The sequence below is a fragment of the Hemibagrus wyckioides genome, linkage group LG27 (genome assembly GCF_019097595.1).
Source record: "Hemibagrus wyckioides isolate EC202008001 linkage group LG27, SWU_Hwy_1.0, whole genome shotgun sequence".
NCBI classification, from domain to species: Eukaryota; Metazoa; Chordata; class Actinopteri; order Siluriformes; family Bagridae; genus Hemibagrus; species Hemibagrus wyckioides.
Genome location: NC_080736.1, coordinates 11,591,617 through 11,605,885, shown reverse-complemented (window position 1 = coordinate 11,605,885; position 14,269 = coordinate 11,591,617). Strand labels below are relative to the sequence as shown.

Here is a 14,269-nt window from a genome sequence, read left to right as displayed (position 1 = left end):
TTTAAGCTGCAAATCAGACCCTTTTATTCCAATAATTCAAAAGCGTCAACAAAGTAACAAAGTAAAAACCAAACAGACAGGAAACTTTGAGAAAACATGGGTTTTCTAATCTCCCTCCTCCAGCTGTGTCCGAAGGGAAGTGATTTATGGAGCAAGCAGCAGAACGAGAGACATCTGAGAGATGGAAATGGTCCAAATTGTATCCCAGTAACATGCTAATTCTTGTGAAGACAGTGAGCTGAAGGCTGAGGAGGGGTTGGATAAGGAGTGGAACAGTTCCGGGCCTGTGATGCATTTTCACTCACTGAGTTCTCTAAATGAAGTTGTATTGCATGAGGGAAAGGGTGAAAACAATCTGGATTTTGCGGTCAGAAAAACGACAGGAACGCCATCATGTCTTCTACAAAGTGAAAAGATGATGAGATTGTGTATCCAACAGTGAAACAGATTATAGTGATAATACTATACATTTACATGTCACTGGTCAGGCTACATGTGCTGCCTTCTAGGCCTCATTACATAAAGTAGGTGGTTTTAGGATGGGAACAATATCCATTACCACTGGCACTATTATTAACAATATCAATTAGATTGCTAGTGTTACCTTAGATGAAGGCTTTTAAATGATATGGAATATTGCAATCTGCATCCAATAATTTACAGACAAGGAAAATGTCAAACCCTACAGCTGAGTGTGAAAGAACACCTTTAGCTTATGTCATTTCTTCAACTTCATTAGTAACATCAAAGTATCATTTTGTGTAGAGTTTTTAGAAGAGACATGTTGAGTACTACGCTTGCTCTATTTCGACAAGAACCCCGTCACAGTCTTTAGGGTGGAGGAACATCACAGGTTTGCCGTGAGCGCCTATCCGCGGCTCTGGGGAAAGCAGTCTGATATTCTTTGCCTTTAGATCTGCTATTGCTGAATTTATATCATCAACCTGTAAGCAGAAGAGATCAGATTAGCTGATTACTAAATAGAACTGCAAACATTTAGCACAATATTACCAGAATATTTTAGCCTCTTATAAAAGTGCAAGATACTGGACTGTGACTGGTCACTTTTATAGTCAACTCCCTTATTACTGGCAGCCTTCCTGAGACGGTTTACAAATATGGAGACATTGAAAAAAAAAAATTAACCATTGTTAATACAAAAATAAAAAGTTTTTTTTGTCCTGCAAAATTATTGGCACCCCATGATTACAATTTGCTGGGGCCTTGGCTGAGCCCACTTCCTGTAATGTTTAACAAAGTTGGTAAACAGCTGAAGAGAGATCCTTAACCAGTCCTTTTTAAAAAAAAAACTTTACTGACGACTACAGCCGGTTCTCTGACCAGGCAGTAGTTTCTTTCCTATAGCTTTAGATAAAAGCACATCAGATTATATAAATACCTGATGTAAATATACTGATACTATATTTCATTTTTACACTGGATTAAAGTTGATGTAACAAATTGCTCACACCCAAAGACCCAGCTTACCTCGATGCAGATGTGGTGCATTCCTCCAGCTTTATTCTTCTGCAGGAAGCCTGCAATGGGGCTCTTTTCTCCCAGAGGGTGCAGGAGCTCCAGTTTGGTGTTGCCCAGCTCCACAAACACGGTGTAAACCCCATGCTCTGGCAAGGGCACAGTAGCGCTCACCTGGGCACCAAGGACATCCCGGTACAAAGCTGTTGCCTTCTCCAAGTCTGGTACAGCGATCGCAACATGGTTCAATCTACCCAGCTTCCATAGGGACGGAGGGACACTTTGACTGACGGGTAACGATGAAGAGAACGTTCTCACTGATAGGGACTGGAGAGCAGCACACCTTGAGACACATGTCGCTGCAAAAGAGTCGTTGTAAGCAACAACAGTCTTTAAGATTTATTTATCATTTCACTTAGAGCAGTTTGTGAACCGTTTATTCAGACTTTGATCAAAATGAAAATAATCCTTAATGCACAATATAGAGCCATATCTCAATTAAATCTATGAATTTATTAAGCTCAACTTTAATTTATTAATGTTAGAAAAAGCTGCTCGGAGTCATAATTTAGGCGGGGTGGGGGGGTGTATCCTGTTCTTCCATATAACAAACAGAGACCCAAAATTCTGTCCAAGTTCAATATAGAAGAATCAAAAGTGAGAAAAGACTCAAACATCAATATGCTGCCAATAGAATATATCATGTAAAGTGTATACATTATTAATTTAAATCGGGTTTTCGTCAATATTTGTCTTCGATGGTATTCGTTATTTGCTATAAACAAAAAAGCGACCGTGTTTAATGTTAATAAAAGTCACTTTATTATTATAAAGCAAATACAGGCTGCTATACTAATATACGTGTATAAATAAAGAACATTTGTGGCATGTTTTTTTGTTGAAATATACTTTCCATAAAACAATAAAATTGATAAAACCCGATATTTATATCTTATTTTCTTGTTTATTTATTTATGTAGCCTACCTGCAACCTTCAGAAAGGAGGCCGCCATGTTTTCCCGATACAAAACCTAATAACTTTATTTAAATTATAAACACGACAGCCCTTTTAATTAAAAAACTAGAAACCATCCGCGTGCAGCGTTGGCTATAAGATTTGGAAAACGTGTATAATGTTTCGTATGCCGTATAAATTATGTCTGCATTTTATGAGACTATTAACGTATTGCATTAAACTCCGTGCATCGTACATCGGTAATCCGTGCGGAACGATCCAATTCTGCTTTTTGTTTCCGAGGAACAGTTTCCCCCGTGCACCACGGGTCCCACGCGTGTTTATGCGTGTGCAGCCATGGCGGATGGGACCGTGAGCAGCACGCTGGAGAAATGTTTACAGATTTTAAGCAGCAATACGGCGCAGCCCGAGTTGTTTTTAAAGTAAGGAAATTGGCATTTGTGTGTGTTTTCTATAAAAAAAAAAAGTAACTGAGACAAAGTTATTCTGGTGAATGAGTCTGGAACAGTGTAATTATGGAGGTTTTCTGATGATGGCTAGCTGTGGTAGCCTGTGTGTGGAGGGTTGTACTTTGGTTTAGTAATTTATTAATGTCACAGAAGTAATTATGAGGGAAATTAAACAGAACGGAAGGAGTTAATCTGCTGTTCTTCGGTTAATGTCTCTTACACTCGTCATGTCGTTTCCATGCAGCTGGTGAAGCTTTTGTCATTCAGATTCAGTTACTTTTAGTCTTTATTTTACATAAAGTCTAATATTTAACTAGCACTTAGTAATTAACATAAAGGAAGACCTTCAAGTCTGACATTTTGCCTTTGTACTACATCTGGAGGCATGTGTGGGGAAATGACCTCTTTCTGTCTCTCTCTCTCTCTCTCTCTCTCTCTCTCTCACTCAGTGTACAGGATGGCTTGGCAGCAGACTTCACATCCCTCACAAAGACCCTGTATGATTTGCACAAAACCCATAAACTCACAGAGTGCAATGGGAGTCCTCTGGACCAGCTGGTGGTGGAAAACTTTGACGAGGAACAGATCTGGCAGGAACTCGAGCTTCAGAACACGGCTGTGCTCACTCACTTTGAGGATGCAGTGAGCAAGGCAGTAACAGACGACAAACTGTTTCTTCTAGAAGAATCAGAAGAGGAGGAGGAGGAGGAGGATGGTGGTGAAAGTGGACAGGATGAGGAGGAGGAAGATGATGAGGAGGAAGAGAAAGAAGATGAGAATGAGGAGGAGGAAGCGGGTAGTGACGTAAGGAAAAACAGACTTGAGCCCAAGGCATCTGATGACGAGGAGGACCTTTACGGCGAGGACTCGGATATCGATTTTGATGTTGATCAATTAGAAAAACAGTCCAAGCAAAAAAAGAAAACAGAAACCAAGATCTCGAAATCTAGGACTGTCTCAGAAGTGGACGATCAGTTTTTTAAACTATCAGAAATGGAGGCGTTTCTGGATGATATGGACAAGAGAGAAGGAAAAGAACCTGCTGGTGAGGAAATTGACTACTTTCAGGACCTGCCCTCAGATGAGGATGATCAGCTGGCATTTGATAAACCTGCCTCATCAAAGAGTAAGAAAAAGGTGAGCTGCAGTCATCAGTAAACTCCTAAGCTCACACTGGTTAGGTGAAAAATGATCAGTTAACTTGTTTACCAGTTGCATCTTTTTCTTTTGCAGTCAAAAAGCTCCAGAAACATAAAATACAAAGATTACTTTGTGGATGAGGATCAGGCTCAACACGAGTCAGAGGAAAAGGAAGAAGAAGAGTCGGCATCTGAGGGTGAGGATGATGAGGACGTGGACGAAGAGGACATGGAGGAAGAAGATTTTGAGGAGTATGTGCATCTAGTTGTGTTATTTTTTTAACCAAATACATTAATATTTGACTGCTTTTGATGCTTATGAAGTGTCCGTATTCTTTTGCACTGTGTAGAGGTGACGCTGAGAGCCAGAAGGCCAGAGACGCTTTGCGCAAGGTGACCTTTGACCTGCCGAGTGAGAGTGAAGGAGAGGATGTGGAGGACATTCTGGGTGGAAAGTCTACAAATGTAACCAAGCCAGATACCAAGTCAGCGTTTGAGAAAAGACAGGAAAAGGTAAGTTTAGGGAAATCTTCAAGGTGTCTGAGGTTTTATTTTTTGTTTATTTCTTTTCTGCGCTGGAGATACATTTTTTTAATCTAATTCCACATCCAGAAAATCAGACAAATCCACAGATGTTAGATGCTGTAATCTATAAACATATAAAGACAAATCATTGAAACATCTCTAGGGCTGCTATCATGGATAAACAGAATAATTTTTTGCCTTTGAGCAATTTGGTAATTATTTTAAGACAAGAGAGTTGTTGGAATTAATGACAGTTAGACACTAGAACTAGAATCCTAGCTTCGACCCTGCGTTTATTGTGTGTGCAGAGTTTTTGTGCAGATATTTCCAAAATACTCTAGATTACTCTATGCATAAATGAGTGTGTGATTGTATTTGTGTCCCAAATGACATAAGACACACTTATACTATGCACTATACCGACCAGGCATAACATTATGACCACCTGCCTAATCTTGTGTTGGTCCCTGACCCGTCATGCACTTTGTATTCTGACACCTTTCTATCAGAACCAGCATTAACTTCCTCAGCAGTTTGAGCAACAGTAGCTTGTCTGTTGGATCGTATCACACGGGCCAGCCTTCGCTCCCCACGTTCATCAGTGAGCCTTGGCTGCCCATGACCCTGTCACTGGTTCACCACTGTTCCTTCCTTGGACCACTTTTGATAGATACTGACCACTGCAGACCGGGAACACCCCACAAGAGCTGCAGTTTTGGAGATGCTCTGATCCAGTCGTCTAGCCATCACAATTTGGCCCTTTGTCAATCTCACTCAAATCCTTACGCTTGTCCATTTTTCCTGCTTCTAACACATCAACTTTGAGGACAAAATTCACTTGCTGCCTAATTTGTCCCACCCACTAACAGGTGCCATGATGAGGAGATCATCAGTGCCACTTCCTGTTAGTGATCATAATGTTATGCCTGATCAGTGTATACTCAACTGTCTAGTGTATAAATGTTGAAACCTGGCATCGTCTCAAATAGAGCACTTTTTTTTCCCCTCTAAGGGGAGGTGGAACCCGTTTCCCATTCGATGGCAAATGACGTCAAACATGATACAAAGCCTCTAGCTTTACCATTTATGAATATAGTGAATTAAAAAAAACAAACCCTGAAACGCACAGCGTGAGCTAATTTAAAAGACGTTTGTCTTGTCCACCAGGGTGTCATCAGCCATTTTGAAAACATTTCTTATGCAGTTACAGCACCTGGTAGCCCTGCCTCCTTTTGCTATGTAAGCAAAGCTGTGGGCTTTCAGTGCATGAGCATTCCACTCTTCATTTATTCAGTGGAATAAGTGCATCATCCTGGTACTTAAAGTGTTTTTAGTATTTTCAGTGTAAACACACTACTTACACTATTTATACTACAACATGGCATAGAGTAAAGCATCAGTATATGATAATGGACACACCTATTGGCATGATGCTCTGAGATTCCTGCCTCACACCCAGCTTTCCCAGGACAGGCTCCAGACCTGCAGTGACCCTGATAGACCCAGAATCACTCTCTGATAATGATTAACCCACCAGACCTTACCTTCCATAGTCTAGGTGTCCCGTCTTGTATTGAAAGAGCAAAACAGGACCTACATCTGATAGCTGACAGACGAACACCTCATTCAGGCAGAATTGCCCTCAAATGCCCAGAGCAATGTGGGAAATCACAGAGGTGCACTTTTGAAATTAAATTTGTTAATATGTAGAAAACCAGGGCTTAGAATCAATCAAAATCAGCAGGTTTGTTCCAGCAGCACAATTTAACCTCCTTCAGTTTAACCTCCTCATTCAGATCCTTTCACACTAGCTGAAATACTGACAGAAATAATTGTTTCTCTGTCTGAACAGTTAAGCTTTATTGCCTTTTCAGTGGTGTTGATTCTCCTTACAGAAAACTGTTCATTTACAGCAAGTATGTAGGGATTTACTCTCTCTCTCTCTCTCTCTCTCTCTCTCTCTCTCATGTACACTATATTGCCAAAAGTATTCGCTCACCCATCCAAATAATCAGAATCAGGTGTTCCGATCACTTCCATGGCCACACGTGTATAAAATCAAGCACCTAGGCATGCAGACTGTTTTTACAAACATTTGTGAAAGAATGGGTCGCTCTCAGGAGCTCAGTGAATTCCAGCGTGGAACTGTGATAGGATGCCACCTGTGCAACAAATCCAGTCGTGAAATTTCCTCGCTCCTAAATATTCCACAGTCAACTGTCAGCTGTATTATAAGAACGTGGAAGTGTTTGGGAACGACAGCAACTCAGCCACGAAGTGGTAGGCCACGTAAACTGACGGAGCGGGGTCAGCGGATGCTGAGGCGCATAGTGCGAAGAGGTCGCCAACTTTCTGCAGAGTCAATCGCTACAGACCTCCAAACTTCATGTGGCCTTCAGATTAGCTCAAGAACAGTGCGCAGAGAGCTTCATGGAATGGGTTTCCATGGCCGAGCAGCTGCATCCAAGCCGTACATCACCAAGTGCAATGCAAAGCGTCGGATGCAGTGGTGTAAAGCACGCCGCCACTGGACTCTAGAGCAGTGGAGACGCGTTCTCTGGAGTGACGAATCGCGCTTCTCCATCTGGCAATCTGATGGACGAGTCTGGGTTTGGCGGTTGCCAGGAGAACGGTACTTGTCTGACTGCATTGTGCCAAGTGTAAAGTTTGGTGGAGGGGGGATTATGGTGTGGGGTTGTTTTTCAGGAGCTGGGATTGGCCCCTTAGTTCCAGTGAAAGGAACTCTGAATGCTTCAGCCTACCAAGACATTTTGGACAATTCCATGCTCCCAACTTTGTGGGAACAGTTTGGAGCTGGCCCCTTCCTCTTCCAACATGACTGTGCACCAGTGCACAAAGCAAGGTCCATAAAGACATGGATGACAGAGTCTGGTGTGGATGAACTTGACTGGCCTGCACAGAGTCCTGATCTCAACCCGATAGAACACCTTTGGGATGAATTAGAGCGGAGACTGAGGGCCAGGCCTTCTCATCCAACATCAGTGTGTGACCTCACAAATGCGCTTCTGGAAGAATGGTCAAAAATTCCCATAAACACACTCCTAAACCTTGTGGACCGCCTTCCCAGAAGAGTTGAAGCTGTTATAGCTGCAAAGGGTGGACCGACGTCATATTGAACCCTATGGATTAGGAATGGGATGTCACTTAAGTTCATATGCGAGTCAAGGCAGGTGAGCGAATACTTTTGGCAATATAGTGTATCTAACAATGGCGTATTTTCTGTATGTGAAACAGATGTCAGAGAAGATCTCCGAGCTGGAGAAGGCAGCGTTAGCAGAGAAGCCATGGCAGCTGACCGGAGAGGTGACAGCACAGACTCGACCAGAGAACAGCATGCTAGAGGAGGATGTGGATTTTGATCAATCATCCAGGATGGGTAAGGCCACTCTGTCTCTCTTTTCTCTCTCTCTGTCTTTTTCTTGCTGGCTGAGTTCAGCAAAGATCCCGTTTACATCAGCAAATCGTCTAGCTGAGCAGCTGAGATGTACTTAGTGTTTGCATTCCCAAATACAATGTCATTATAGTTAAGTTTAAGAAAAGATTTTGTCAGATTTCATTTACATGTTAATTACATTAACTTCATAGAATATGCCTGATATTGAGCACATCCTTTACACAAGGATTACTTATTTTTTCTTCCTAAAGCGCCTGCGGTCACAGAGGATACGACGCTGCAGCTTGAAGAGATCATCAAGCAGAGAATAAAAGACCAGGTTTGTGCATTTCCACCCTTCATTTAAGGAAAAAGATGTAAAAGCAGCACCGTCATTCACCGCTCATTTAATCTGTGGCTGGGTGTTAGGCCTGGGACGATGTTGTGAGGAAGGAGAAGCCAAAGGAGGAGGCATTCGAGTATAAGAAAAGGCTGACGCTGGACCACGAAAAGAGCAAGCTGAGTCTGGCTGAGATTTACGAGCAGGAGTACATCAAGCAAACCCAGGTGAGCTTTTTTTTTTTTTCCCGCATCTGCAGGTTTTTCAGTCATCACATACAGCAGGAGTGTGTCAGTGTGGGTGAAGGCACTGTTTTGGACAAACATATTTGTCTGTAAATCATTCACAGCATTTACACAAGAAATTTGGTATTGAGGAAAACCTTGTTAGCTAAAGATGGTTTTGAGAGCTCTTGATTCACAGATCAGGAGACTCACTAATGGAAATCTCTGTTGATCAGGTTGTATTATTAGCTCCATGTTATACAATTAGCAAAAGTTTATGCAATTTTATGCACTGATTACATTTACTAGTTTAAATTGTTACATACACACACTTACTGAACATTTTAGCCATTAATATTAAGAATTCTAAAACAAATCTCTAACACAAATGAGACTAGCCATTCAGTTAGGACAAAAGAAGTGGCTCAGAATAAAAGTAGGAAGTGTTAATCAAATGATCTGAAACTTTATAGTGGCTGATTTAGCACATTCCACCCTCTCGATCACCATTTAGTCATTGTTCAGCTGGCTCTGAGCTTTGATGACTTGAGATGAGTTCCATCAACATGTGCATTACAGAAGCTTTGGCATGCAAAACAATTTGCCCGAAATAATAAATTAAGTCTTATTGTATGAGAAAGGCACTGTGAAGTTGAGGGATGTACAAAAAGGTTGAAAAAGATTTATAACTTAGGCTTTGTTGTGTTTCTGTACAGTATTTCTGTTATCTGCTTCTTGTGTTTTCAATATAAAACAAGCGAAATATAAAACATAATGAAAAATATTGACCACAAACCTCAGCATAGCTCTGGGTGTGTGATTCTTGTAGGGTTAAGACAACAGCTCTTATACAAAAACACTTGATGCCAATCAAATTGATATATTGCATGTAACTCAACATGGAAGTTATAATACTGCACTATTATACAATATATCATAGATTGTATACATATTGTATATTTAATCCTACCAGCCTTTTTCCTACCAATGTGAGTGCATGATTTTTTTTTTTTCTGCCTAATGCTGAAGCTGTGAGTTAAACATTGTATTAAAAGGCTTGTTTTTTGGGGTTTCAGGACAAGACGGAGGAAGAGGAGAATCCGGCTCATGTCGAAATTCAGAAGCTTATGGACTCGCTCTTCCTCAAACTGGATGCACTTTCCAACTTCCACTTTACGCCTAAACCAGTAAGTCTGTAATGGCACTGATTTGTTAAGCTTTCAGCCGATTTACCTTCCTTATTCGTGTAGAATTTGATCACGTAATCGGTTTTTGTCTGTTTTGTAGCATGTTCCTGAGGTGAAGGTTGTCTCCAATCTGCCTTCAATCACGATGGAGGAAGTGGCTCCAGTCAGCGTCAGCAACGCCACTCTGTTGGCTCCTGAGGAGGTTAAGGTTGGTGTTTTTCACTGCTTCTTGACAGAAAAATCTTTTAGTGAGAAGTGTGTGACGAGTAATAAGCAGATCACTCAAACGATCTCAAGTTTCTGCCTGAAATGAGCCTAGATTTTCACTTTCCTATCCTGAAATCCTGCTTCAAATCTCATCCTTCAGGAGAAGAACAAGGCTGGAGACATTCTCGGCGACATGGAGAAAACGGCCACTGATAAGAAACGGGAGAGACGCAAGAAGAAGACACTGAAGAGGGTGAAGATCCAGGAGCGTGAGAAGAGGATGAAACTTAAAGAAGCTTCGAGTGAAGGAAAGATCAAGAAAAAGTCAAAGGCCCATGTGGAAGAGACTCTCAAGAAACTTACCAAAGGAGGAAAAGCCAAATTGCTCACGGTTAGTGTCTGGTTGGTTCTCAGTGAAATTTGGGTCAGGGATTTTTCTGCTATTAACTTGTGTAGTGATGAGTTGGTACATTTATATTAAAAAATCAGTAGTTCACATGTCTGAGAAAGCAGACAGTTATGTTTTCTGTAGTTAAATAACCAGATACAGAAAATCTTTTTGTTCTGGTTCAAACGTAGCGCATTTCATTTCAAGTTACTCGATATATTTTGTTTTCACACCTCACAGGATGATGGGATGGACAAAGCTCTGCGCTCATCTCAAGCCTTCTTCTCCCAACTTCAAGACCAAGTCAGGAGTCAGATCAAGGGCTCAAAGGATCTCACTTCCAAGAAGAAGAAACAGAAAGAGGTTTCTGCCAGCAAGCTGAAGTTATAGAGCTCTGAATTGTGTTGTGTATCATGTACAGTTTCTCTTTATAAGATGAGAATGAATTAAGCCCAGATCTCCACATGACCTGGTCATTTATATTAAAATGTTTTGTCATATTTAAAAAAAAAAATATGGTCCTCATTTGTGTGGTTGCTCTGTGTAATTTAACCAGTAAGCTGTGTGCTGAGGTCTGAGCGATCTCGAACACAATCCACAATCCAAAAATGTCCAGATTTTATCAGCTACAAGACAAAACCCAGATTAGTTGTCATGTGGTGGAGGGTTAAGAAGGGAAAGCCTGCAGTTAAAAAAAAAAAAAAAAAGGACCCCAGAGAGCAAGATTTTATACTTACTTAATGTCCATATCAAATGTTTGATCAAAAACATTCGATAAAAGAGCACTGTGTAGCGTCTTTCACCGTTTTCCAGGAACATCAGCCATTAAATGGCCATTAATCGAGTAGGCCTCTCTGAGTGGCATCCGTTAATGCGTTTCATAAGTGGTAAAATGGAGGTAATTGCTTTGCTAAATTATTTAGAAATGACCTTTGTCCTGTGATGCTTTTGGGAAACTTAGCCAAGGTATGTAATAACAATACCATCCCCATCCCCATGTTCACAGAAAGCATGGATAAATATCTAAGCTTAATCAGCATGAGAGTAAGTCCTTAAATTCCTTATTATAAATTATAGACCTTGAAATAATGAGAAGATTTGAATTTTTGTTTTTTTGACCATCAATATTCTTAATCTGGTGTTTTATTTTATCATCACAACAATTTATTTTAACAGCTTTTCAACAGCCAAACGTTAAATCGTCAAACTTTATTTAACTGCATTGCATATGAAGTGTTAGAGAGCCTGTGTGACCTGATATTCAATGATTAACTGAGGGGGAAACTTGCAAGTTGAAGTGTCAACCCATTTTTAATTCTCAAGGAAACATATCAGAAAAAATCATATCTTGCACAGTAGCTCAGAGTCACGCCCTGCAGTGCTGAGAATATCCAAAGGAGTTCATCAGAGCCCTTTTCGATTAGTACAGGAGCCCAGCCGCACAGCCTCATAGCTTACGCATTACACAATTCTACACTTGAACACACAAAGCTTTGGAATTATGTTGAGTTTAGCCACTGATGTAGGAGGCAGTGCTGGCATGTTCCAGCCTGAGAGAAAGAGAGGAAAAAACCCAAAATCCACTGACAAGCAAGGCCACAGTTTTAAAAAGGCACACAGGATTAGAATAATTACCCCTGGTTCAGCTTCTTTGCATATCTGAATAAATATCAGCGCTGTTAGGTGAAAAAAACAAAAACATAAAAGTGTTAAGATCAAGTAATTTTTGTGGTCAACAGCTTCAAGTGCACTGTAATAGTGGTAAACTAATCACAAAATTATTATCAAGGATTAATGGCTGGAAAAAGTACCATATTTTAGACAATAAAAGGTAAAAAATTAAATTCCATCCAAATACATGTTCACAAAATAAGGGTGGACAATACGTCAAAAAAAATAAAAAAAAATCTGGAGGCATTCTTACAATACATGATTGTTTCACTAACATTGTCAACGAATTAGTAGATCAACTAAAAAAAAAACCAAAAACAAATATTTGCTATTCAACAGCAAGTTTTTAGGGAAAAATTATATTAATATCCAATACACTACTTGCTAGTCTGAGTAATAGTACAATTAGATACATGACAATTTATTGTGATATCGATATCGGCATATCGTCCACCCCGGTCCCAAACCCTGATCTACATCTAATAAATTCACGTCTTTATAGAAGGCTATAGATCAAATAAAAAAAGAATGACAGTCCAGTTAAAAAGAAGAGGTTTTTAAAACTAAAGTCAACAAAGAGGTAACAAGTGCTGTTTTTCCCAATAAAGCCTCTAACCTACTTTTACAAACTCGCCCTTTCCGATCTAAAACTAATTCACTATGTGCCTACTGGGATACGGTGCACTCGACTGCTGTACCAGTTCAACCAGCTGATTGGTTGGAGCAGTAGTCAGTTATTCAGAGCAGCTATTCTGTGCTTCCTGTTGGGCGAGGGAACTAACAAACCAGGACCAGCCTTTGTGTGTTAGATATCACTTTGAGTGCACAGTTGTCACCTGCATTCTGGGGGTTATTGTGGACAATCCCTGACATTACCCACACAATTCACAATTTTAATAAAAGCTACCTACAAGTAGACCTTTCCAGAAGGCCTCTTACAAAATCTATATAACTATACATACTAAAATAAAAAAAAAAAGTGTTAAAAGATTTTTTCTACCACAGGCTTAACTTAAAGTCCTACTTTCATCATTTATCATAAGCCGTAACTCCTCAAATAAAACATAAAATGAATCAGTACTGGCAGTTCAAAAAGAGCGAACGAATATACGAATTCTTAATGATGCTTTGTAAAAGAAAAAACAAAGAGCACACTCAAATAAATTCTGAATAATAGGCATGTACCGATTTATACACCATAATGCCATACTCATTAGATGATAGTTCAAGGGTAGACAGAACAACAGAACATCTCCCACTGAGACATAATTACATAAATTGCAATAATAATAATAATATTATAAAGTATAAAGGTTCGGGCTGTTATGGTATTATGAACTTATAACATTGGCTCATGCCTACTGGACGACAGACTAAATCTCACACTAAGTGCATCAGTAAATCAAACTAGCACAGAAATAAAAGAATCTTAATGACATAGCCTTATTCAGTGTTAGCTGTGACAAAGCTTTTCTTAGTCTATTGCTAAATACACACCGTCACAACTTAACCACAAACATTCTGATGTTGGCATTTGGCTGAACAGCTCTTGAAAACAACTGACAATGCCAAATAGATCAGTGTGAATAGGGGAGAACATTCTAGAGGCTTCCAGTCATGCATGATGATGCTACACCAATCCGATCGCTGCTTGGAGGCCTTAAATCAGACTTCAGTTTTTCAGAGGTTCTCATTGGCCAGTGTCTCTGTGGACAGCCAAATTCTGGCGCCATTGAGGAATTTGCTGAGGGGTGTACCCAGGATGTTGCGGCGACACAGATTGCCCATGGGGGAGAAGGGAAACGAGGAGCTGAGGTACTCAGGAGGTGCAGGGGATTCGCTTGAAGACAATCCTGCCTTAAAGTACATTTTGCCGGATTCACCCTGGGGGCTGCAGGGACTGCTTACTGGAGTCGCCCCTCCTGTATATTGCCTTAGCTGATGTTGTAGAATTTCGATCTCGTCCACCAGCACGGAGAGCTTGTGGAAGGTGGTGATGGGGCCACCATTGGGAATGCGGGCCTCGGGCACCCAGCGCAGGAAGTAGAGTTTCCATAGGGGCAGGTGGGAAGGCAGGAGCTGGGGCAGCAGCAAGCCCTGCAGCTCAGCTGGCCGAGAAAGCCAGTCCTGCAAGAAGCGTTCAGCAGGGCTCTCTTGCTTATCATTCGCCTGTGCGACTTCTGTACGGAGTCGAGGCATCAGAGAATTTCGCCGTGGCAGAGTTTCGAGTACACCCAGACCGCCATTCTTCAGATCTGAAGGCAGACCTCGAAGTGTGGAACTGTAGTTTTTC

At 40.8% G+C, this 14,269-nt stretch overlaps 3 protein-coding genes across 4 annotated transcripts in view; 1 reads left to right on the top strand and 2 right to left on the bottom strand.

Annotated features, from left to right (window-relative positions):
* mcee (methylmalonyl CoA epimerase) lies at nt 1–2,689 on the bottom strand. The gene is made up of 3 exons (XM_058382351.1): nt 2,462–2,689; nt 1,489–1,835; nt 1–944 (listed from the first exon to the last, which is right to left on the bottom strand). The coding sequence occupies exons 1-3, from the start codon at nt 2,487–2,489 to the stop codon at nt 792–794; spliced, it is 528 nt and encodes a 175-aa protein (XP_058238334.1). The 5' UTR covers nt 2,490–2,689; the 3' UTR covers nt 1–791.
* A 28-nt stretch (nt 2,690–2,717) lies between these two features.
* mphosph10 (M-phase phosphoprotein 10 (U3 small nucleolar ribonucleoprotein)) lies at nt 2,718–10,819 on the top strand. The gene is made up of 11 exons (XM_058382349.1): nt 2,718–2,874; nt 3,351–4,038; nt 4,135–4,292; nt 4,391–4,553; nt 7,821–7,962; nt 8,232–8,299; nt 8,389–8,526; nt 9,600–9,710; nt 9,811–9,918; nt 10,078–10,308; nt 10,546–10,819. The coding sequence occupies exons 1-11, from the start codon at nt 2,789–2,791 to the stop codon at nt 10,693–10,695; spliced, it is 2,043 nt and encodes a 680-aa protein (XP_058238332.1). The 5' UTR covers nt 2,718–2,788; the 3' UTR covers nt 10,696–10,819.
* A 611-nt stretch (nt 10,820–11,430) lies between these two features.
* mtmr10 (myotubularin related protein 10) overlaps nt 11,431–14,269 on the bottom strand; it is a 30,781-nt gene continuing 27,942 nt past the window's right edge. For both annotated transcript variants that reach the window (XM_058382347.1, XM_058382348.1), the window contains exon 16: nt 11,431–14,268. In XM_058382347.1, coding sequence (XP_058238330.1) covers nt 13,657–14,268 — 612 coding nt within the window. In that variant the 3' untranslated portion in view covers nt 11,431–13,656. The remainder of the gene's footprint in view (nt 14,269) is intronic.